Here is a 25,462-nt window from a genome sequence, read left to right as displayed (position 1 = left end):
TAAAACCGACTCCACCACACAGGTTTTTCTTCGCAAATTTTGACTCGACTCCGATCCCCGACCGGATTCGAGGCGAATCAAGCTTATTTCAATTCGGTTCAGATATATAAAGAATTGAAGCACATGTTAATGTAGCAGTCTACGAACAAACCCCTCCTTGAAGCAATTGCTAAATGACCTTTTTTTATAGAATCTCAATTTCCAGATGTTTTCTTAACATTTTTTCTTGAAAACTGTTCATTTTATTAGTTTGAGTTAGTTTTTTTTGCTAAGTTAGTCTTAACTTTGTATTTTCACAAACATTTCGTCTATTTGTGTGTTTGTTTATTATTATTCCGACAGATCTTCTTTCAGTTGTACCAATTTTTAAATACAAAAATCTGGCTAATGCGGATCGTTTTGTTGGCTGTACTATATATGGAATATCAAAAAAACCCACTTATTGTTCTGGAAAGAAAGAAAGAATTGCGCAAAACTCAATCGTCAACTCTAGAGGCACAATCTTCCAAGGGTCCATCCAATTTCTCCGATATGTCGATGATATTGACATAATTGAAAAATCAAAGCGTAATGTCAGTGGTGCGTTTTTGAGCATCGCGACAGAAGCGGAAAAGATAGTGATCAATGTGGCAAGGCCAAGTTTATACATACAACTATCGAGAAAGGACATTGAACCAACTCGGAGAGACCGTGACCATGGAAGCTATAACTTTAAGATTGTTAAGGACATTTTCTACTTATGCACTGATATAAATTTTGAAACGACACCAGCGCTGAGAGCAAACGGAGAATAACTCTTTCTAATCGCTGATTTTTTGGACATAGTAGTAAAGTTCTCTCTTGAGCATCTAAAGTCACCATCCAAAAGAAACTCATCATCCCGGTATTCATTTCTAGCACCGAGGCTTGAACTATTCAAAGAAAGACAAGAATGTCTAAGGATGGTTTGCGAAAAAAATTCTTTGGGTGATTTTTGTTCTCGTCTGGTATAGATGAAGAGTGGAAAAGAAAATATAACGACAAACTTTACGGGTTATACAGCGAAACTAAATCAAACGATTTAGTTGGCTGGGTCATGTCTTCGAATCCAATCCCTTGCGACGGCGCAGTAGAGAAAGTCCTCGAACAAGTGGAGCATGCAGGCGGGAGAGAACATCAACGAACTTGGCGTGACCTGTGATTGAAAGAGACAGAGTCATTTTGTCGCATTGAGAAAAAAGATTAGGTCTCTAATCTTTGTCTCAGATAGCTCATCAAGTTTGTGAAAGAATGCTTTACCAAAGTATTTCATTCTGGTGTTTGCCAAAGCAGGACATTTGCAGAGGAAATGGATTATCGTTTCACTTTCGCTTTGGTCACTACAACTACGGCAAAAGGTGTTGTAGGAGATACCCACCTAATCATCCGCATAGGCTACCGCCTTCACTCCACATCTCTCTAATTTAACGAGAATTGTATCCATGACCAAAAGCCATAGAAGAGGCGAAAGGACACCACCCTGAGGTGTTCCTCTACTCACGTGTTTTGTTGCGATTGTATTGCCAAGTGTCTCGAATCTTCCTACCACTGAGCATGGAAATAATCCATTCTCGAATGAAGTTTTCTACACCGAACTTAACGAGCGATTCTTCTATGGATACTGTAAGGACGTTGTTAAAAGCACCTTCTATGTCTAGGAAGGTGGAAAGAGTAAATTCTTTATAATGGATTGTTTGTTCTACAGTACGTACTACCTCATGGAGGGCAGTCTCCGTAAATTTGCCCTTAAGATAAGCATACTGAGAGCTTTCGAGAGGTCGTCCAACTAGGATTTCTCTAATATGGTAATCAAGAATGCGCTCCAAGGTTTTAAGCACAAAAGATGTTAAGCTTATTGGTCTGAAATCCTTCGCGGATTCGTGACCTCGCCTACCCACTTTCGGGATAAAAACTACTTTGACCTGTCTCCACGACATGGGCACATGTTTGAAAAGAGACATCCTTTGAAAATTTGTTCCAGCCATGGAGCTGCCACATCATGCAACTGCCATCCATGCCTGGGGATTTATATGTAGAAAAAGTATTGATGGCCCACAGAATATTTTCTCTGGTTATAACGGAATTGACTTGCTCCATAGCGATCCAAGCGATCCGGGGTTATCACTCTCGCAACCCGGAAAGTGCGTCTTCATCAGTAGCTCAAGAGATTCGGATGGAGAGGCTGTCCAGGTTCCATCAGGCTTTTTTAGAAATGAGAATTACAATGTTCCTTCGATAAAACTTTGCTGAGCCTTGCGGAGTCCTTTATGTCTTCGATTGATTGACAGTATTCTTTCCAGCCTCGTCTTTTGGCTGATGACAGAGCTTGCTTGTAAATTTTAAGAGAGTCTTTATAAAACATCTCATTAAAACATGTTTTAAATATTAAGGTGAAGAAACACCTTTTAGTCATAAAACAAAATATTTTCTTTCTCGGAGTTAACCCTACTTTTTTTATATTTCGTTTTTTGGGCCTAAAACAATTTTTTTTTGAATTGATGGCACGGCGGCCGGCGGCGGCGTACTAACAGCTTGAGATCACTATAGAATTTGAGGTGTGGGTGCATGCAAAGTACTTTTTGCATTTGAGCACTAAAATCAAAGAAATACCCAACAAAAAAATCAAGTATGGCAATACTGAACAAAAAACAGGGAAGAAGTGTCAAAATCAACCATTTTTGCGTGTTTTATTAATTTAAAATAGAAATAAATGTTTCCTCGCCCTAAAATTTCTATAATTATTATTTATTTGCACATATCTATCAAATAAAAAAAAACGCGAGTCGAAATTCGTGCTGCAGTAATGGAAAGTTAAGCCGTAAAAATAATTGCTGTTGATAGATAATCGAAAATTACTTCACAAAAGACACGCAAGATATTTAAAACGCCCCTTAACTTTTTATGTGAAGAGAATAAAAACAACTAACACGATTTTTAAATAAGTCTGGCAACGCTGTTACGATAACAACTGGAAAACTGGAACGTAAACAAAACAAACCAGTGGTTCTTTGCTGACAATCACCCCTTCTCCTGACGTCTCTTCATACTTTCACTTGCACTAACTTAAACTTTTGCATTTGCATACCCATTGGCCACTTGTAATTCTATCCACATATCCAAGGCTGAATTCAATTAATCATCAAATTGATAAACAAAACAAGAATTAAATTCATCATAGAGTTCCATAGTTACATAAAGCTGTCTTATCACCGTTTTGATAAAATAAATGAAAAAGGAAATTGCTTACCAGACTAATACATTTTTGATGGAATATGATCCCTCAGCGAAATCAAAACAGCGGCACATTACATATTATTCTTATCTGGCACTGTTGTTATTGTTATTAACAAATAAACTATTAAGGATTCACAATTACAGGTAATTTAAGAAATTATTTGTTTTCATTTTTGAATAAAGTGTTTCACATTTAATTAAAATAATATTTAGAATATAATTTCAGTTCTGCAAATTTCTTAAAAATCACTGCGGTCAGCGCCCGTAAATATTCTACACAACAATCGAAACCAAAACAGAAAACTCAATTAAGCATTTATTGAGCAGTGAGCACAAGCAAAGCACATTTAATCGCGCAAACGTTTGTCATCATCCAGACTGGAATAAATATTCTAGAACTACATTGGAAGAAAGCTTTGAGTTGGGCTTTCGTTTTTAACACAATTTAACTGCCATAAGAAATTTAAAAAATATAACACTTAAATGACCGTTGAGTATGATTTTTTTTAAATGTAGGTACATTGTGTACCATACTCAGGGCTAAGGTTACCGTGAATAAAATTCCCCACAATTTTTCCCATTTTCAAAATTTGGGAACTTAAATAACATAAGATTAGATAACAAATTTAATAAATATCCATCCAATCTCCATTCTTAAGGAAATAATATATTAATAAATTGTTAAACTTAAAAAATGGAAATATTTATACAAATATTAACTTACTTCCCCTGAAAAAAAAAACGAATTTAGAATGGTACATGATCGTTACACATTTATTTACCTTGAGACATGTCTTGAAAATTGTGGTTTTATTATTTAACCTTGAGATATCCTTGTCTTTTGTCCTGTAGTTTCTTTTAAGTTCAGCCCTCTTTTTATATGAAACTAATATTAAAAAAAAAATACTGTTTTTACAAGTTTTGTTAAAATTTTAAAATAAAAACGGAGAAAATGTAAGATACAGGGCTTTTAGTTTAGATAAAACAAAAAATATGGAAATTAATTAAAAGTTGTAGGGCCATTTAGTTTAGCTAAAACAAATTTATCGTGGTGTGGTGGTTAGAGTGTAGGGCTAGCGCAAATAGATTCTGAAGAAGCCATCTTTGACCATGACTTTTACATATTTGAAGATCCAAAGGAAAAAGTGGAGGCGATGGGAGGTGCTATCCAGCAAGTGTACAAGTTGAATGTTAACATTCGCCCCAACTACGACCTTGAAAACAGAGCCCTACTTAATCACTTTTACCTTCGAAATGATATTACAAAATGTCGATCTGATAACCGGGGTTTCATGCGGTTCAATTATGATTCCTTGAAAAATGCCATTATCGCCGATCAAACAGGACCAAGTCCCTTGTTAGTGACGAAGGTTGAGCTTCAGCTCGTGTTCAATTTAATAAAAACAAAAAGTCAGCAGGTGTTGATGGTATACCCAGCGTTTTACTAAGACATTTACCGATGGGGGCAATTGACATTTATACAACACTCTTCAATAATGCATATTATCTAGTGCATTGGAACTTGGAAGACCGCTGTGGTTCATCCTCTCCCGAAAAAGGGAAACGACAACTCTAACCCGTCAAATCTTCGGTCGATAAGTTTTCTGCCGCGCATCAGCAAAGTTTTTGAAAAGATCATCATTATGGCTCTGACTACGTGGGCTGCGGACAACAAAATAATTCCGGATAAACAGTTCGGGTTCAAGGCGGTCCATGACACAATTCATGCTGCGTCTAAACTCGTTTCTGATATCCAATGGAATAGATCAAAACAACAATGCACAGGTGCTGTTCTGGTTGATTTGGAAAAGGCCTGCTCTGACCAGGGCCAGAGAAGCCTTCGAAACAACTGCTTTACCAGCAGTCGGCTTGACCACAGAGTGAATTTAATTTGCTACATGGCCCTCATACGGCCGATGATCGTTTATGGTTGTCCTGTGTGGTTCAACGTTGCCACTTCCCAGATGGAGAAGTATAGGGTGTTCGAGCGGCAGTGTTTACGACGTTGTACCGGCTTATATCGAACAGCCGAATCTTCTTATGTGCATTACTATTCCAACGAGTTCCTATACAAGGGGGCTCGAATCAACAGCATTGAAAATTTCGTGATAAAACTCGTTCGAGGTCACAATTTTTAATTTTCGGGGCGTTCTATTCGAACGACAAGTATTTTAAAAGTGCACACTTGAGCGGCTTCATTCCACCAGAGGCATTTCTCTATTTAGACAGATGCGGTCTGAAACAGGGTAGATTGGCAGTTCTACGACGAACCGTGGATAGGCGACTCCTGTACAATCGGGACTTCATTCCTTCGGTTCAGTAGTTTTAAGTAGTTTATAGGTAGAATAGGTAGTTTAAGCTAGTTTTAAGTTTTATTTAATGGCCTAATTTTAAGTAGTTTTTAAGTAAAAATAAAAAGGATATTGATATTAGTTTTTTTTAGTTTTCTAATAAATAGGAACATTAATAAAATAGAATTGAAGTAAAATAAAAAGTAGGGCCGAAAGGCATTAGAATTAAGTTGGTAGGTATTATTGTTTAGCTTAGAGTGTCCGTATGGGCCAGTAAGTTAGTTGTAAGTTATGGTTATTTAGGCTACTTTTATAAATGTTTGTCTAGCTTTAAGATAGTTTTAAGAATAAATTAATAAAAATGAGTTTAAAAAAAAAATATGAAGGGCTGTCACGCCAGAGGTCTTGGGTTCAATTCATGCCTGTGACACCTTATTTTAAAAAAAAAGATTTCCCGGTACAGCTTCTTGCAAATTGACAAATCCTCCAAGAGTGATTCTTGCCATGAAAAGTGCTTTCTGCAATAATTAGCCGTTCGGATTCGACTTAAAACTGTAGGTTCCATTTATCCCTGACTTTACTCGCACACAGCAATGATTGAGAGATGTAAGTCACTATACCCTAGTTCTCAGTAGACTGTTGTACCACCTAATTTTAATTTTTTTTAACCAAAATTATATTTCGTGTGAACTACTCACGACAAGTTCAAATATACCACTCTGTAAGTATTCGCATGGGAAATATATCGAACCAGCAGCTTCCGTCTTTCGTCTTTTATTAAAATAAAAAATGCAAATTTTGATTTAAATTAACAAGCCACAAATTGGGCCAAATACACTTTGATATGGCGTAAAATAAAGTTTAAAAATGTATGTTCTGACTTTAAATATAATGATCATATCAGAGGTAGACAGTTATTCTTAAATTATTGTTTTCACCTAGATTTAAATTTAATGTTTTTTATATAGCCCCAGAAGTAGCCTTTTCAATAGCCCAGAAAAAAGTAGTATTCCTTTGTTTTAGTTGTTATCAGTTCTTCTTACAACTTTGGTTAAAACTTTGAATTTGAACGTTTTTTACACAAAAGACTTCGAAAAAAAAAATTGTTGACCACATTGAATTTACTATAGACTTGGCTACTGCCAATTTCTCTGTTATGTGAGCATTGATACTCAGATTACTGGAAATAAGGAAACCTATGTATGTAACGTGAATCCACATCTGTGCTGGCATGCGTATCAGCAGATATTCCACTATTGCCAATAGTTGGATGGAAGAACCACAATTTTTAAAGAATCCACCCTTAATCAGTCAGCTTTCCTTATATATGATGGACATTGCAGTCACATAAGTGTTAAAATCTTTCAGATACTTAATGACACTGATTTAGTGCGCCCTCCCAAAACGTAGATTGCTGCAAGAAGATTGTGAGTCCTTGCATTCAATTAGCTTCTTAACCGCTTTCCTCAGATAAAGTTCCTTTTTTGGCTTGCATAGATCCTTATAGACTTTATTTTGCTAAAGGTGAACTTAAATAATGTCGAAAGTATCAGTTGTCATTTATTTACATACATACATATATCGATTTTTTTTATAATTAGCGAACACTAAAAGGGTTTTCTATACCTTTAATATGCCAAAGACACAGTCTGAGCATTAGGAAAAGAGGGAAGGGTTGGATAGGAGATGTCGGTGTACATTGATTTTAAATCAACCATGAGATCACCAGTGGACCTATTGCTACGAAAGCCGTATTGCCAATCATTAAGAAGCTTCCGTTCCTCAATATATTTCTTATGCTGATAATTAATTAGCGTTTCCATGACCTTAGAAAGAAAGGACGTTAGTGCTATCGGGCGGTAATTTGTGGGTGAAAAAGATTCGCCTTTTTTTGGGATTGGCTGAACAAAGGCGGTTCGAGTACGAAAAAAGATTGGTAACATAGAATCATTTATGCGTTCAAGAACTGGGGGAGTCATGACACTATCTGGTAAGGTAGAGTTGGCTTTACCTCTGCAAATAAGTTGGCTTTACCATTAGAGCTTACTAAAGGAGTGTCATTGACAACAAGCGTAGGAACTGAGGAAGAATTTCTCATGTTTTTTTACAAATTAACAAAAATTCTTACTGCCTTTGGGACATTGCAATATTTTTCGCCGTAATTTATATTAATATAGGCGTTGCAGGGCTTCCTGGCTTGCTTAAACTTTGTCCGGTTTTCCTCAGTTGGAAGCTCACCTCTTTCTCCTTGATAACCTCTTTGCAGCTCAAAATGATTTAATCTTGTTTTTAATTGTTTTAACCCTATTCGGGATAATCGTTTCCATTCCCATTAGCTTTCAAAGCTACCCTAGCTTTCATTTTAATGTCTACAATTTCATAAAATTGTCCTGTCCTATGGTTCATTAAAAAACCAAGATGGTCCGTTTTAAGATCCTTTCGTTTATTAATTATTACTGCCCATGTGTCTCTATTTTTGACTTCATTGTACCAATTCAGCTTTTACTGGTTTGTCATGCTGGCCTCTTTTTCTCTGTCATTTTTTTTTCATTGTCACTTTTGTTCATTTTTGATCTTGAAGTCTTTTTGTGTAAGATTCAAGGTTATTGAAAACTTGATTAGAAATCAAATGAAAATTCAAAAGTCATCCCATATTTGATTGAAATTTCGGAAAACTAAATGAGATACTAAACTCAATTCAAAAACATGATTCTTTGCTGTCGTTTTGAAACCTATAGTACTAACATTGTGAGCTTTTGCTGTGCAGTCCCTGGTGGCTACGGTGACATTAGCTTAACCTATTGCAGTTTTATTTACTTAACTTTTTGTATAAAATTTCCTACGACAAAAATAGCTCCATGATAACACTATAGGTTTTATAAACAAAAATGAGGGTAACTTTATAGCTCACAACGAACCAACCTATGATTAATTCTTGTACTTTCTCCTCCTGAATAAATAAGATGAAATTAATGTTGCAAACCGTTTGTCAAGCAATTCCGACCTACATATTTCAAAATAAAACATAATTTAAACACATTGGATAAAGTCTGTCATCTTCTTCCCTGATCGAAAATGCGTATTTTGGACTCGACCAACCCTTCTCTAATAATATTGGTATTGGATACATTCAAGTCTAAAACACACAAAACAAACGATGGTGTGCCCCAAGTCTCTGTTTTGTCCAACTCTCTTTTTTATAAATAATTTTCTGTTTACAACTTCTACTCTTGGCTTTTAATATTTCGGCCTTACTGTGGAGTATAGAGATTCGTTCTTTTTCAAATTGAATGTAGGCCAACACCTCTCTTATCTCCTAAAACTCACACTATTTAGCTCCTTCAAGGTACTTTAAGTGTTCGTGAGGAATTGGTTCATTTTCCCCTAAAAGTTTCACATGTAAAAAATCTAGAGGAGTCCAACTAATAAAACAGTAAGCAACATACATCACAATATAAACTTTTCTAATTAGCTTTACTATCTTGTTGTTCCTTGTTGGAAATACGATCAATTGGTCACGCTAGAAGTAGTTAATGTTCTGATAATGAACAATCCCTTCAACAGACGATTAACATCCCTCAAAATCGTGTTTGTGTTATTGAAAGAGCTCAAATGCATTCGATAAGTTCTTATAAAACCCTCTTAAAAAGTCAAAGTCAAAAAGTTATTATAACAACATCAATTGTGAAAGACTTTCAAAAGGTTTCGTTTATTTTTCTGAATTTAACATTTTCATTTTTTAATTTGAGAAAAATCTATCATCGTATCGTAACATTCACTTTATCCACCACATAAAACTCTTCTTCAGTGGACTCGAACACACTTAATGGCCTTCAGAGGGTTGAGCATTCTTGTCGACATGACCGAGTTGATCTTCAGGGGCATGGGGCCAGAATGTTGGACGATTGATTGGATCCAAAGCCTCTTCGGGGAATGCATCGCGGTAGTCCTCCATGGTCATTTGGTCGTATGGCAGCAGAGACTTCAAGTGCTCAATGTCCTTTTGGAACTTAGCAATGCGTTCATTGGATGCCTTCTTGAAGGATTCAATTTCTGCCTTGGTTTCCTTGGCCTGAGCCTCAACCTGAGCTGTCACATTATCGGCTGGGTAGGGGATTTTCAAAGCTTCGTATTGCTTTTGGAATTTATCAACCAATCCGGGAATTGGAATGATAGCCTTGTATTGAGCCCAATCGATTTTTGGTGGATTTTCGGGGTTAGCCATGACTGCGCGCATGTAGACGTCCGACTTGGTCTTAAAGGACTGGAAGTTGGCCTTTTGGTTTGGGGGAACACGCTCGGCTAGAGCGGCCCAGTTGATCGATGATTGGGCTAAACGTTTTGCCATAGTGAAGTACGAGGTTTTTTATAAATCTGAAAATAAAAAGTTTTTAGTTTAACTGTTAAATTGAGGTTATGTAAAAGAGGGTGATTTTTCTTCTAATCCAGAAATATGGGAATGCTTCTTTTGGAATTGCGTAACGATTATTATTTCTCTTTTTTGGGGAATTTTTGCGAATACAATTGGCTAATGATTTGAAAAATAATTTAATTAAGTGGTTGAATAAGTTTACTTTTTTCGGTATGAGCTATTGGGTGTTATGTAAGTTTGAAAGTAGACACTTTGGAGAGAGCACAAAGTAAAAAATTGGATATTATTAATTTGTTTGAAGAGTGAATGTTAAGAATTTACCAATGAAAGACCTGATATATCAAATTTAATAAAATAAAAAGATATAAAAGTTTTTAAATAATTTTATAAAAATTTTGCAAAAATTATCTACTTACGACCGAAGATGACACTTTTGACAAGTTAGAAAAATCAAAGATGTCGTACGAGCTGTCAAATGTCAAAGCAAAATGGACTTCCAGCTGCATAGCACCGCATTCCAGTTGGAATTTATAGTTTCTTTATGGCTTAAGGTATGTTATCATGTAAGTCTGATATCGTTTTTGAAGAATTTAAGTCAACTTTCGGTCTTATATAATAGAACTTGCTAAACAGGTGAATAGTTATACAGTGCATAAGGATTTATGCAAGCTCTATGTTACGAAAGATCACAGTTATCAAAAATTTTGCTATAAATTTTAGTTATACAATGCTTATGTCAAAAAAAGTACCAAAATATAGCAATCTATTCCATTTATATGTCTATCAAATCAGCTGGAAGAACATCCTGAAATACAGTCTTATTTAAAAACGCTGTATAGAGCCTGCATAAAGTTATGAAATCTCTATAATGCTTCTAAACGCAAAAATGAAAAGCTAAACGCGTTTTGAGGTTGAATAGAGCATACATAAGAAAATTATTATTATTATTTTGTCAATGTCATTTTCATTTACCTACATTATAGCTTATCCAGTATAGTTCGTTTATTAATGATTTTAATAATTTAAATCAAAATTTACCAACTCCGAGAAGGCGGAAAGTTTTTTAAAAAAAAGGTTCAAATCAAATTCCTAAGAAACGAAGAATTTAAAAAAATATAGATTTTCGAAAGAAATACAAATAATCCCAATAGATATCCGAGTAATGGCTGCATTAAGATATTGGGGACGAAACGAAGTAAGTTTGTACTAAATGTTCACACTAATTTCAAATTTGTACCTTTTATAATTTGTTTCTAGATTCTAGACGATGGAGCAGACATGCACGGATTTAGCCAACCTGCACTTTGTCAAATTTGTAAGCGAGTGGCAAGAGTATTAAAGCAAAAGGCCTTTGTTCATTAAAAAAAACTTCTTTCTTCTTGATCGTGGAGCTATTTATTTAATGTTCAGTGTAGTCTCCAAGTGGTGCTTGAAGTTTTAAAAATAAAGGTAATTAAAACAAATGCAATAATAATGCACCGTAGCCATTAGATGTTACTTCCGAAAAACCCCAATATGATAGTACAATACTGAACAGAGCTCTCTGATTTAATCATAGAAGAAACTAGAGAACTGAACTGAACTGAACATTGGTTTAAAAATTATTGATATGTATATCTTTTAAGCCACCCGAAACAAACCTGAAGACATTAACGATAATATTCTTATTCAAAACTCATGGAGTGTGATCCGAGCTAGTTTTGGTAGAAAGAAGAAACACAACCTTAGCACTTTAATATGTCTGAGATAAAAAAAGAAACACCGCTCATTTCTCTTATCTGATCTTAAAAAAAAAACGCCTACATTTGCAATTATGAAGAGAAGTAAAGCGGGATAGCTCTATGTCAATAAATGGAATATGTATAAGAATGACTTCACAAAGATGGGAATGATCGTCTTTATAATTGCATTTTAATATATACAAACTTTATTATTTATCAAACAGAAAAAAAATTTTAAAATAGGTGTATGTACCTCAATACATATTGATGTCACATTTAGTATCCCAAGGATGCCTTTTGGGTCCACTTCTTTTCATATTATTTTTAATAATTTACCATCGGTATGCGACGATATGAAAATACAATCACCCTATTTTGGATATTGATAAAAGAAACCCTCTAAACTGCACTAACTAAAGAGGAATCAATCTCCTCAACATCGATTAGAAAGTCTTTTCTGTCGTAATATGTGAACGTCTTAAGCACATCGTCAACAATTATTAATATGGTCTTAGACCAGAAAAGCCTACATTCGATCATATATTCAAATTATGGTAGATTTGGAAAAATCTCAAGAACATCAAATTGACCCCTTACTATACTCTTCATCGATTTCAAGGCCACATACGATACTATCTACAGTGACGAACTATATAGAGCCATGCCATATTTTGGCAACCCTGTCAAACTCGTGCGTTTGTGCAGGATGACCATGAAGAATTCGCGCTTATCAGACAAGTTTAAAACAAAATTAACCGAACCTTTCGATGTCAACAAAACACTTTAGTCTAGGTGATGAACTGTCACCCGATTTTTTTAACATCGTCCTTGAAAGAATAGTTCAGAGCTCCCACGTCAAAACTAGAGGCGCTGTATTTCAAAAGTCTGTCCATTTACTGAAATATGCTGATGATATTGGCATAATCGAAAGAACTTAGTGTGATGTCTATAGAGTCTTTGTTAGTACTGAGTTTAGCGGTTGTTGGGGGCATAATAAAATACAGCTGTCAGCAAGAAGGGGTCTACAACAACGTCGCTCTATCAAAAACGTCATCAACGACTGACGTAACATTAAGGTAGTTGAGATCTTTGTCGTCCTGGGGTCCGCTTTGAATGCAGAAAACAGCAAACGAAGAATTACTCTTGCTAACGTTTCATATCCAGATAAACATATTTTTGCTTGTGCTTGAAATGAAAAAATACAAAAATAATCAATCTGCTAAATTGGTTGTTGCTCGGTAGTGTATGCTTCATTTTTTGTACTAATATTTCCATCCAAAGTTGCATTATCTGCTTGGGTGGGTCTATGTAAATGTAAAGGCAACATAAAGGTTACTTAGAACTATCATAATTAAAAATAAAAATGGTATCATAAACCAACAATTAAAGTTCTATGTCTTAAATCCCCGTTTATCTCTTAATTTGTTTTTGGTTTGTTGGCGTATACCTTTTCTTTTAAATATAAAATAAAAGGGTTAAAATTATCGGAAATGAAAGCCAAACTATGATTCTTTTTGCTTCAATTTTTCGAAGTTATACTCTTTACATGATATCCTCTTGTTAAAATAAAATAAATGTTTCGCTTTATTAAGTTATTATCATTATAGTTTGTAGTTTAATAGTATCTTAACATCCAAAGGAATATAATATTAAATTACAAGGAATAAAACTAATTCTTTGGTGAAACCGGACGATATGTGTTGAAATCACGACTTCTTTCAAATTGGTCATCCACTTTTAGAATCATACTCTTTCACTCAGATTTGCACTTAGACGAAACGTTTCTTACTGAACGTAGCAAATTAACGTTACTTGAACACTCTCGATTCAACTTTTGTCAAATTGTGAAAATTCGGAAAGTATTGAATGACCAAAAATGTAAATTCACCATTAAAACTCATAGACGAACACATTTACGAAGTGTATTCAGGCCCTTATACGAATGTTCCTATAATTCTGAATGGCACTGCTGCAAACCAGCTGATGGCTGCAAAGTCATCTGACGTTCCTTTTTACACTCATATTCGTCGTAGTTATAAAACATCAATGTCTATAAGTTAAGCACAAATAAATTTTTAAGGTTTGAATTTATTAAAATGCTTATTAAACAATTAACTCGATTTATTTCGAGTCAAATAGTAACAAATCAACAAAGATGCATTTCATCGGCGACGGCATCTGTTACAAAAATTCATCGTTCCGTTTACGCTAGAATGTATCCAACTGTGGTTGTTCTGCCGGATGGTTCTTCCATCAACATTCGTTATCATGAACCAAGGAAAATCATAAAGGTTCGAGATCGACAAGCAGTTAAAAAAAAAGTCTTATTTACATCTTTTAAAAAATATTTATTTGTTACAGCTTCCTTTGGACCTAAGTACCCTGACTGAAGCTGAGCGCAAAGCCCGAATCGATGCTCGCAAGCCAAGGAAGAAGATCAAGATTGAGGAGGAAGTTGAGGACAATTTCAGCTCGAGAAAATACTTGAAGTACATTAAGAAAAAGAAGTAAACGCAATAAGAGGCATTTTTGTTTTAAATTAAATTTTCGTTATCAAATAAAAAACAAAACTTATTAAAAGTGGGCATTGTTCAAATAAATGATTTGAAACAAAACTCTATTTTTCACCTTTTTTGCTAATTAGACTTCTTAAATCGGTGTATTTTTTCAATTTTCTATGTTTGTGATCTTGAAAACAGGGATTACATAAATTAAGTTTTATATTCCGAGTGTTATAATTGTCTCCATATTTTAATGGACATTGTAATGAGTGGAAATATTGAGCTTGGTAAAGCATTCCACATTTGTGCAGTGCGGCTAAAAAAAGAATCCCTATACTTAACAATACGTCTGAAATTTGACTCAAGAGTAACCTGATGAGAATTCCTAAAAGTACGGGTATTAAGATTGAATTATTTGAGGGGAGGAATTGTTTATGAAAATAACGATACAAAATTATAGGCAATAGAACTTGAGGCGGTGCTCAAGAGTAGCAAATGTTCTATTTTAAATTCTATCTAAAAGACTCAAGTAAGTTATGTCAACAGACCATTTAAGATATAAGAATTATACTCGGGTTTTGGACCTATAAAAGCTTTTACAAAAGGGGTACAAAACTTCTTGTATCGTCGGAGAAAATTTAAACACTTAGCAGCATTTATGGCGATGTCAAAAATGTGCTCATTTCAAAAGAAATAGTTTGTAATGTACACGCATAGAATTGGAAGCTGTTCAATCTCCTTGATGCAAGACCCAAACATGGATAGTGGCATTTTGGAAGGGTTACTCTTTTGGGACAAAAGACAGTAGTGCTTTCAAGATCGGTGGTAATGTCGAGTACAGAGATTCGTTGTCTATCTGTATTCAAATGTACAGTGCTTTACAACACTCAGTCTTTTAGTATTGTCAATTCAAAACTTGAAAATACTAAATAATTCAAAAAACCCTCACTTTCTTCCTAATGCTTTGCTTACCATATCTTTAGGTATAAAATGTAAACAAAAAATGAATAAAAATGTTTATTCGTACCTATCAATGTATAGAATGAATGCATATACAATATATTTAATTGTATGTGTTCTGTTTTTGTGAAATCTGAAAATTTAAAAGCAACGTTTTCAAATTTAAGTTTTGATACAATGCTTCGTTGGCATATTTTGAATTTTTCCATAGCAAATACATTCGATGTGGGTATTTTTAAATTTGTTTTTTTTTTTTTTCACTATACACAGACAGATTTTTATCTCCCTGAAAACATATTCCAATTTTTGTTGTCTCTTTTATATATTGGAAGATACGTTTTACCATTGCCCAATGACTTCTCATTGGCTTATTGTTGAAGCGACTTACGTAATTGACTGCGAAACTTATATCTGGACGTGATATTGTAGCAAGATATAGCAGACTTCCAACGACTTCTCTGTATGGCGTGGACTTGTCCAAAGGACTATCGTTAACAAAATTTCCAGGATCTGTGACCATTTTTCTTTCCATAGCTGTGTGTGCAGGGTTTAAATCTCCAAAGTTGTATCGTAGCAAAATTCTTTTAGCATATTTGGATTGATTTACAAATATTCTGTCTTCAGACACTTGAATCTGCATTCCGAGATATGATATTCAGTATCATGAGTGATCTTGAACTTTTGATCAAGTTTCTTCAAAAATGATAGCATCCCGTTTTCATGTTGTCCGACCACTAGACCATCATCGACATGTAAGACAATAGATATAGTTCTCTCTTTGTTATAAAATAACACATGGGTCATCATCAGTGGATTTGAAACTTAGAGACTTCAGAAATTTTGAAAAAGTCTCGTTCCAAACTTTTGGTGCCTGTTTTTATCCGTATAGGCTTTTCTTTAATTCGCATAAACGACCTGACTCGTCATTGAAGCCTTCTCGTTGGTACATGAAAATTCTTTCATCAAGCTTACCATGTAAGAACGCTGTCTGTACGTCAAAAGTCATTAACTTCATACTTTCAGATGCAGCTATGCTCAAGATAAGCCTGATTGACATAAGACGAGCAACATGACTGAAACCTTCAAAATAATCTCTACCTTCTGTCTGTTCAAATCCTCTGTTGACCAGTCTTGCTTTATATCTTCCATCATTTTTCTTTCGTAACACCCAACGACAGGTAAGAGGTGCAATATCCTTAGGTTTTTCAGTTAAGATATATGTTTTCATTTCTATCAATGAATCATACTCCTCTAACATAGCTTTCTTCCAGTTTTCATCTTGAAGGGCTTCATTGACAGAAATATCACTATTTTCACTGGGCATACTTTCCTTAATATCTTGTGTTACTAGTGCTGTGTCAGTTACATAGTCATTGAATCTTTTTGGTGGTTTTATAACACGATGTAATCGTGAGCTTCTTCTTACAGTTGGCACTACTGGACTTTCAGAGCTATCAGATTTACTTCCATTTTTCTCAGTCTCTTCAGATTCAACGCTTCCATATTCTGAGCTTGTATCAGATGTTTCAGTAAGTGGTGTTTCTATTTTAGTAGAGCTTTCGGGTTTAGTCTTGTCATAAAACTACATTGCTAGAACTGATAACGTCTTTGTACTCATTTATGAAGACTCTGAAGCCTAGAGAATCAACATCATAACCGACAAATATACCTTCCGTTGATTTTCTGTCCATCTTGCCTCTCATGTTGCCTTCTTTTAATACGTAGCAGTCACAACCAAAAGATTTCATCTTGTTTATGTCTATTTTTCTTCCAAACCACAAATCCACTGGACTTTTATCTTTAACAGTACTAGTACCAGTATGATTGATTGTAAAAACGACATAGTTTACGGCTTCACCCCATAAGTTTTCATTGAGGCCTCGAGCATGAATGACTGTTCTCGCAACTTCAACTATCGGTTTCATTTCTCTTTCTATACATCCGTTTTGTTCTGGAGTATAAGACTTGCTGTGAAAAACTCCCAGACTTTCTAAAATTTGTGTCGTTTGGCGGTTCTTTATTTCAGTTCCATTGTCTGAACGTAATCAGACAATGGAACAAATCTATCAAATTGATTTTCAACTAGTTTCAGGAAAGTTTCCAGCTTTTCAGCTGTCTCACTTTTATGTTTCAAAAAGTAAACAGTCCTAAAATAAGAGTAGTGTGAGAGGAATTCTACGGAAAAAAAGATTTATTTGAGGATAACTAAGAAAAACACGTCTTTTATATTTTAGGATCACGTTAAAATTCAAATTGCTTTATTATTCCAGTGTTTAAACTTAACAAAAATAATATCAAGTATTGCCAGAAGGGCTGTAATAATAAAAGTTAAAATTTATGCAGGAAGATGTCGCTGTGACAAGTAGTCAACCTTAAAAAGTAGAAAATATTTTGCTCCTCCTAAAGAGTGAATCAACATGTATTAAATCAAGTTGTTTTTCTGAAATTTTTGGATTTAGAGGATGAGATACTCTATGTTGCTTTCCATAAATGCATCCTGGTAAAAAATATTCGTTCCAATCATCTTTAAACTTGATTCCATTTCTATTCAGTACATCTCGCACATGTGCGACATTTTGATGTGCAAGCTTGTCATGCCATTTTCTTAAGGAGATGTTAACAAGACATTTTTCAAACTCTCGGCGAAACTTCATTTTGTATAACTTTCCTTCTCTTTCTGCCAAAGCTCCTACATTTCCACTTGAGTCTTTGAATATCGATTGATCTGCATTTGCTGACTGTTTGTAACCCTTTACAACTGACTGAGAAGAGATTGAAAGGCATTTTTGGAGTAAGTAATACGTCTTGTAATACAATTTTCTGCCAGATCTGACCGTCAAAAGCTTTAAGTTCAATGTCACCTATACCTATGCCTTCTAGTTCGGTTGCTTCACCAATGACAATCATGGTCGGTTGTTGAAGGGTTATGTAGTTCTTAAACCATTCTCTATGTGAGCTCATGTGTTGATCGAGGGGACAAATATTTTTTTTTATTTACGAAAAACATTTTCGTTCGGTGTCTCACAATGTACAATATAAAATTTAACTTAACTCGCTAGCGTCATTGGTTCACCTTTTTTTTATTGACATGGTAAAAAAAGCACCCACTCAATTTGTTTGAGAGTCCTTTCTGCATGAGTCTTCATTAATAACTGTATAAAAAACTTATTCGAAGTCAATATCTTCATTGGTTCTTGAGATATGGACGATAAAAAAAATTGCAGAACTTATGGAAGTACGGACGCACGGATGTACGTATACACACACGCACAGACATCTCTAAACATTTTTTATTTCCACTTTAGAGACCTTGAAATGTCAACATTTTCAATTCGACAAATCGGACCAATTACAATCACTTCATATGGGAAGTTTATAACATTTGAATTTTCTCAAGAAATTTCTGAAGTTAATGTACCTTACATAATTTATTCTTTATAATTATTTATCCCTAAGAGAAAACTAAACAAACAATGTTCCCACTATTATAAGCATGGTTGAGAAATATCTGTCTCATTTGAAAATGATTCGAAAAAAGTGGGTAAAACCTTAATTTTTCCAATTGGTAATCACAAAATGCTTATATTCTAATTCTTTTTTTTGAATTCTTCTGTTTTTTTTTTTAAATTTTCGTCATTCCCAATCAACCAATCAAAAAACCACATTTTACACACTATTATTGCCTCCCTCTAACTTTCGCTGAGTTTCTATACGTTCTTCTCTATCTTCTGTTTTCTTAATAATCTGGAAATTTATTTTTTTATATTGGAATTTTCTCTCATTTTTACTCTCACCCCAATACATTCCACACGCAAAATATGTGGAACGAACTGTTTAGGAAGTGGTAAATAGATGTCGGGTCAAGCCTTCCTCTTTATGATAATACTATTCAAATTAATATACGAAGTTATAAGTGTTTTAATTAACATTAAAACACCAATTGTAAGTCACTAGGTCCTGGTTCTCAATGGACTGATCAGCCATCTATTTTTTTTTAAAGACCATCTCTTGTTTCTAAAAGCAACTAAGGAAATCTATTATCATAAAGTTTGATAAAAATTCACAAAAATCAAGTTCCAAAGTGTCTTTATATTTTCACCGAACCAACAGAAGGTCGAGTAGCGGTAAGCAATAGATGAGACCTACGTGAAGTTGGCTACTAGAAGTCTATATCTAGTATGTCAATGATTCTGATAACTATTCAATTGTATTCATTTTTAAAATATAAGACATGAGTGCTGCAGATATTATGGGATTGTATCACTAATATTGAAGTTTTTAAAAAAGTTTGTTTTCAATTTTCAAAAAATAAATTAATTTCTTATTAAAGTTGATTCATCGGTCTACTACAAATTAATCAACAAAAGAATCAACTTGGCATCACTACTCATCTATTACATTTACGAATTACCCAACCAAAGCAAAATACCACAAAAATTTGTTTCTCTTTTTCTTTTCTTATTTTATGTGTTGCTTTTTCTTGCATTGTAAACACCCCATGCAAGTTGAAAAAGTTGCCATGTTTTGTCCTTCTCGCATTTTTCTCCAATAGTTCGGTTTCAGTTGCTTTTCTGTTGTCGTTCCGTTGTGTTTCCTACTGTTGTTGTAGCGCAAACCGTTACTCCGCCGTTCATTCGTTCGTTTTATTTCTATTTTTCATTCGCTGTAATTTTCTTGGCAATGCCGCCCGCCGCAGTATCGAGACCCGCGACGAAACTCATATCCAACAAGAAAATCAACTAAAATAATAATTTCGTAATTTCAATCGGAGTGAATCTAATGTCAATAAAGTTACAAGTGAAATTGTAGAGAAATTTGTACCAAATTAAAAAACAAAAGTTTTGTAAAAATATTCATTAAAAAGAAAAAACAAGGGCTTCCACGAAATTGAAATAAAATAAAAAAGAAAAACAAGAAAAATTTCATGTTTATTATGAGCCCTCTGTTTATGTGCGTGCGATAAGGACAACCCTTGAATTGTTGTTAAAAAAAACCCAAAAGTATAAACGAGACATCGTGAGCGTTGGCATTTTTGAAGGAATTTTTCACTTCCACTTCCATCGAGTACGACTACGAGTACCGCGCTGCGCCGCCGAGCCGACCAGAAGCAGAAGCAGACCAGAAGGGATATTTTTGTTCGTGCAATTCTGTACTGTGTACCAAAAGTAGAAGAAGAGAGTCGAAGTGATAAATAAATAAAAAGAACCAAAATTTCGATCTCCCTTACCTGCTACACCTCTTCTGTATCTGTATCTGTTCCGTTTTGTTTCTTTCTACTTCTCTAGTTGTTTTGTTGGCCCCGCACCCGCACCGAAAGCCAAAATTGAACACAACCTAAGCCCTAGCATCATTCTATCTCCCCTCGTTTATCATTTTTGTTTTACGTTTTTTGGGCTGTCAGAATTTCCGATATCGAATTCCTGTGTTGTGTCGTCGTCCGTCGACTGTCGAAAATAAAGTGCAACGGCTATACTGAAAAATACACACACAAAAGTGCAAAAGACCCAACAATCTTTCAAAACGGGGCTTGATAAAAGTAAATTAATTAATTAAAGTTAAATAAAGCAAAGCAAAACTGCAATTATTGTGTCTTTCGTCTTTCCAAATTCGAAACGAAGCCAAGGTGTGAAAAATATTTAACAAAAATCCAAGCTAAACGAGGAGAAACACGTCAAGAAGAGAGCTGCAAGAAGAAAGTGCCAAAAGAATCCAATAAGAAATGTGAAATAGTGATAAAAGAAAATAAAAAATAGTGCAAGAAACCGAAGAGCAGCAAATTGTGATAAAAATATTTGTTTCTTATTTTGGTTCCTTCGATGTTTTCATAAATGTTTATGGATGGAATTTTGATTTAGAGTAAAAACAAAACCCTCTAAAAAGTTGTATATGGAAATGGATACATTAACTTGGAGTAACCCTTTGGCAGGGACATCTTCTTCATCATTTGCTGCAGAACCAGAGGCGCCTGCAATGTAAAATAAAATGTAAGGACGCATACAAAAAATATACAACTCTAAGAACCTAACATTTATAGAATTTTTGTCCATTTCCAAATCTATTTTTTTTTGTTTACCTCCATAGTCTTGTTAATGGACATCAGTTTTGCTCATGTCTCGTTGTTGTTAGTTTTTGTTGGTGGTGGATATGGATACCTACTTGGTGGTACTTTTGACAAATTTGATAACATCTGCTTTTTGGCCATTTTTGTGGATTATTTTTTTTATTATTATTGTCTGTCTCGTAGATTTTTCACTAGTATTTTCTTGCATCCCCAAAAAATACAATAAAAGAAGAGAATTGAGTAAGAACTAGAGCAGAGAAGAATGAATTACTGTTAGGTACTTCTTCTTTTTTATTTTTTTTTTCTTAATACGTTTGGACTCGGTCGTAAATTCTTATTTGTGCTCCAATTCACTGAAATATGCCAACAGAAGAAATAAAATAAAGAAAAACTGGAGTTGGATCAGAAACATAGATTTTAATTTTAAGATAAAGTTATTTATAGGAATTTCAGACACTTTCGCAGTAGATATTGAGGGACTTCTTGTTTGTAATAGGTACCTAATTTTTTAGTTACATACATATTACTCAAGGTAATTTTAGGTTTGTCCAGATTCTTTCGAAGAGGATAACGTTTTTATTGTGTATAGGGTGATGTACGGTTTACCATCTCAAATAGTCGGCTATTAACTCTTCAATTTAAGAATAATACAAATTATTAAATAAGGTGGCCCAACAGTCCGTTGAGAACTAGGGCCTAGTGACTTACAACTATCGTCCATTCCTGTGTGCGAATAATGTTGTCGGGGATGGAGGGGACCTATAGTTTTTAGCCGAATCCGAACTGCTAATTTGAGAAATCACTTTTCATGACAATGAATACTCTTGGAAGATTTGTTAATTCCTCGCAACAGGCAGTACCAATGAAAAAAAAATTTTAGATGGCACAGGCAGGGATTGAAACTTAGAGCTCTGCCATAACACACTAACCATAACGCTACGGGAACTCATAAGAGCAATAGGGAACATATTTTATTTATGCGTAAGATTAACACTTCTCTTCCAAATACCTATTGTCTATAAATTTTAAATCTTTTACATTAGATTATTGAATCTTTTAATTTTTAAAAGTATAAAGAAGAAATATTTGACTGTTAACAGTCGAATTCTTCTTCAAAACTCCTCATAGCCAGGTAATGAAAATAGCCACAATTTATCTTCTTTAAAGCAACTATATAATTCGCATGTAACTCGGATTACATGGAATCTCGATTTATTTGGGAAAATATGCGTCGAGATAAGGTGTAATGGTCATCTTCTGATGAGCCCAACCATTACATCGGGGCGAAACATATTTGAACACTTCTATGCTGGTTTATATTTATTTTCGTGATTTTAAATCATATTTATTAAAAGTATAAAGTTTGTGCACCAATACCTCGATTTTCGTCGTTTCGTTTTGCGAAGTTGCGTCGATGCTGAATTAATACCTACTAATTTTTAGTGTGCGTTGTTTGATTTTCGAAGTTGCATTGTTTTGGGTTGCAGTCTTAATTTTATTGTTAATTAAAACAATTTTTTTTTAAAGAAGGCCATGACTTTTGATTCAAATTACACGCCATGCCATCAAAACTCTGGGATTCCTTTTGAATTCTAAGGTGTTCAACAAACATTGGACCAGTACTTTGATAAAGAAAGTAGATTAAATATATGCTCATCAGACAGTGATTAATATTTTTATAAATTGATTCACTATTTTATTTTGTTTTTATTGGATTTATTGTTTTGTTGTTTTTATGAATGTAATAGAATTTAATATTTTTTAAAAAGAAGTTATTTTCGAGCCTCTGGAACCTATCTTCAATTTTTATATGGCTTCCTATACAAAATCATAATTCACTTTGAGTCATTTTTTGGAATGTAACAACGACGCAAAGTGAGGTATTGGAATTTGAAAAACTTTACCTAGGACACTTCTTTTAATGCTGATTATTTTAAATAAAAGAAGCAATACAGAAAGCATATAAATCTATTACTCACTACATAAATGCAATAGCAAAATATCATCAAAACCAGATAAACAGTACTGCCTTCTTATACCAAGGGGTAGAGAACTCTTGGTACCCATGAAAAACTGACGTTCAGAAGATAAAGAATTGAAAATAGTCTGTAGAAGGATTAATGAACGTGAAAACACAGTAAATCGTAGGACACAGTGAGTTACAACTCTCAACCATTGCTGTGTGCCAGTAATGTTCTTTAGTTGTAATAATAAAGTGAAATAGCTTTAGATGATTAAATTTTATTGTTACAACAAAGTATGTTCTGTGTGCTCGCTAAAATATGATTATAGATCTTAAGTTCATTAACGTAACTGCAAATATTGTTAAATACAACTAAAAGTTTTATTTTTGCATCTCTAAAACTAAATAAATAATTTGTAATTATTGGAGATTTAACTAACCTTAATTTGGTAAGAAAGCGCGTATGAAGCTTTGACAAAAAGAGGGTCCTAAGGCACCCGTATACTTTCCCTGATACACTCATAACACTGTCATCCCATCCAAGCGTCATGTTAAACTAGATCCTTAAGTTCATTGTTTTGTCGTCATTATTTCGTAGAGATTTTCACCGAACACTGGAACAAATCTTTACATGGTCTTGAAGAAAGTAAGATTCTTGCACTCGATATTTCATAGGCATTTGATAGAGTTTGGCTCTCTTATCGAAAATGCGTGAATTTGGTATTGATGAATCTCTTCTTCGGTGGGTTAGAAATAACCTTTTGGACAGTTCAATTAAAGTAGTATTGGATGGGTTCAATTCTGATATCCACGAAATAGACACTGGTGTGCCCCAGGGCTCCGTTTTGTCTACGACGCTCTTCCTTGTCTGAAACTTCTTATTTACTATATTGTTTCGCTGATGACTCAGCTTTTCATATTCGTTTTTAGAATCCCATCCTTGTTCTTCGGATGTGGACTACCAGAGGCAGCGTATGATAAGCTCATTCAATTTTGATCTTGATAGGATTGTACAATGGGGAATCAAAAACCTTGTAGTATTTAATGCTTTAAAAACTTAATGCTGGCTGCTGTGGCAAAAGCGCAACCTTCCCCAATGCTACTATCCATGAGTGGTACTTGCATCGAGGAGACTGAACACCTTTCAGCTGTAGGTATGTACGTGCGAAACACAAACCACTTGTTTTGGAGTAATCACATAGATGACATCACCAAAATTCGCCAAAGTGTCTAGGTTTTCTCCGACAATACAAAAAGTTTTTACCTCTTCTGATCTGGCTATAATTATAAAGCCCATATTCGACTAAAACTTGAGTACAATTCCCATATTTGGAAAGTTCTCCTACAAAGAGAGCTCTAAAAATGATACGTTACCGTCGTCTTACTTAAACTTTTGCATCTCCTAAGCACCGTTCGTCGTAAGGTTTTATGTTTCTCATTGTTTTATTGCTACTTCCATAAGCAATGCTCTTATGAAATTCTATCCTTCCATCCTAATTACTTACTTACTCGCACTCATTATTAGGGTATTCATATACCCTTGAGTGCGTGTACAAATATATATAAAAAAGGAAATAATTGATTAAAATCCGGTTTGTTTTTATTTTTATAAATAACCAAACAACAGTTAACTATTTCATTCTGCCCAGTCTACTATGCTTTGCAGATCAGAGTTAAGCCTAGAAGCACCTTCTTCAATCAATTCGAGTTTGCAAGAAAAGTTAAGCAGCACATCATCAGCATTCATAATGGAAACTAGCAGCTTGATTATTTATAAATATTGTAAAAAACAGTGGACCCAATTTACATAGGTCCCTGAGGAACTTGACTCAAAATATTTTTGAACTGGGATCTAGAATCTTTATTCAAAGGCGCTTCTTGTTTTCTACTGTGTACCTACGAATTATATCAAATTAGCAAAATAACTGTGAAATTAAAGAATCTCTTAAGTTATGATGCTAGGAGCAGATGTTCAACGGTTTCAAAAGCCTATGCGAAGTTGAACAAGGTTACAAAAGTCACTAAATCATTGCTGATAGAAGTTCGAATGTCATATGCCTAGGCCTAAAACCAGACAGTTCGTTACATGTAAGAATATTTGTTTTCGGGAAATTGTAAAGTTGAAAGTGAAGAAGTTTTTTAATCACCTTTAACAAATATGAAAAATTGAAATATGTCTTTATTGGGGTACAGGAAGTCTGGTGGAGAACGTTTTGAGAACGAAAATAACTTTCGCGAACTTCCATACCGATAGATTTGAAAATATATGTTAACGAGGTAGAATATGTTCAAGAATTATTTTGACAAATAGTGGATGGATAAGAATTGGTTGTTAATTTTA

General features: G+C 34.3%; 4 protein-coding genes across 6 annotated transcripts in view; 2 read left to right on the top strand and 2 right to left on the bottom strand.

Moving 5' to 3' along the window:
- The window catches only part of LOC129943208 (cystinosin homolog), a 110,346-nt gene extending 106,889 nt beyond the window's left edge, over positions 1-3,457 (bottom strand). The window contains exon 1 of the mRNA XM_056052494.1: positions 3,266-3,457. The gene's annotated coding sequence lies outside the window, so the exon portion shown is untranslated. The remainder of the gene's footprint in view (positions 1-3,265) is intronic.
- A 5,768-nt stretch (positions 3,458-9,225) lies between these two features.
- Positions 9,226-25,462, bottom strand: part of LOC129942403 (ATP synthase subunit d, mitochondrial) — a 77,016-nt gene continuing 60,779 nt past the window's right edge. Inside the window, exons 1-2 of one of the 3 annotated variants that reach the window (XM_056051315.1) lie at positions 10,332-10,453; positions 9,226-9,917 (exon numbers count right to left, since the gene is read on the bottom strand). In XM_056051315.1, the coding sequence (XP_055907290.1) occupies positions 9,367-9,891 (525 nt within the window). In that variant the 5' untranslated portion in view covers positions 9,892-9,917; positions 10,332-10,453 and the 3' untranslated portion in view covers positions 9,226-9,366. Of the gene's footprint in view, positions 9,918-10,236; positions 10,454-25,462 lie in introns of those variants that run through there. The other 2 variants (XM_056051316.1, XM_056051317.1) reach the window with 2 other exon arrangements.
- Positions 13,647-14,220, top strand: LOC129942404 (39S ribosomal protein L55, mitochondrial). The gene is made up of 2 exons (XM_056051318.1): positions 13,647-13,927; positions 13,998-14,220. Exons 1-2 carry the CDS (start codon positions 13,733-13,735, stop codon positions 14,145-14,147), a joined length of 345 nt encoding a protein of 114 aa, XP_055907293.1. The 5' UTR covers positions 13,647-13,732; the 3' UTR covers positions 14,148-14,220.
- The window catches only part of LOC129942402 (uncharacterized), a 319,524-nt gene continuing 313,697 nt past the window's right edge, over positions 19,636-25,462 (top strand). Inside the window, exon 1 of the mRNA XM_056051314.1 lies at positions 19,636-21,081. The gene's annotated coding sequence lies outside the window, so the exon portion shown is untranslated. The remainder of the gene's footprint in view (positions 21,082-25,462) is intronic.

The sequence above is a fragment of the Eupeodes corollae genome, chromosome 1 (genome assembly GCF_945859685.1).
Source record: "Eupeodes corollae chromosome 1, idEupCoro1.1, whole genome shotgun sequence".
Classification (NCBI taxonomy): Eukaryota; Metazoa; Arthropoda; class Insecta; order Diptera; family Syrphidae; genus Eupeodes; species Eupeodes corollae.
This window is presented reverse-complemented; position numbering and strand designations above follow the sequence as displayed.

Bases quoted from the DNA above. Each gene is read 5' to 3' on its own strand.
- LOC129942404 (XM_056051318.1), top strand. From the start codon at position 13,733: ATGCTTATTAAACAATTAACTCGATTTATTTCGAGTCAAATAGTAACA. The intron at 13,928-13,997 runs GTTCGAGATCGA...TATTTGTTACAG, and splicing joins AACCAAGGAAAATCATAAAG to CTTCCTTTGGACCTAAGTAC.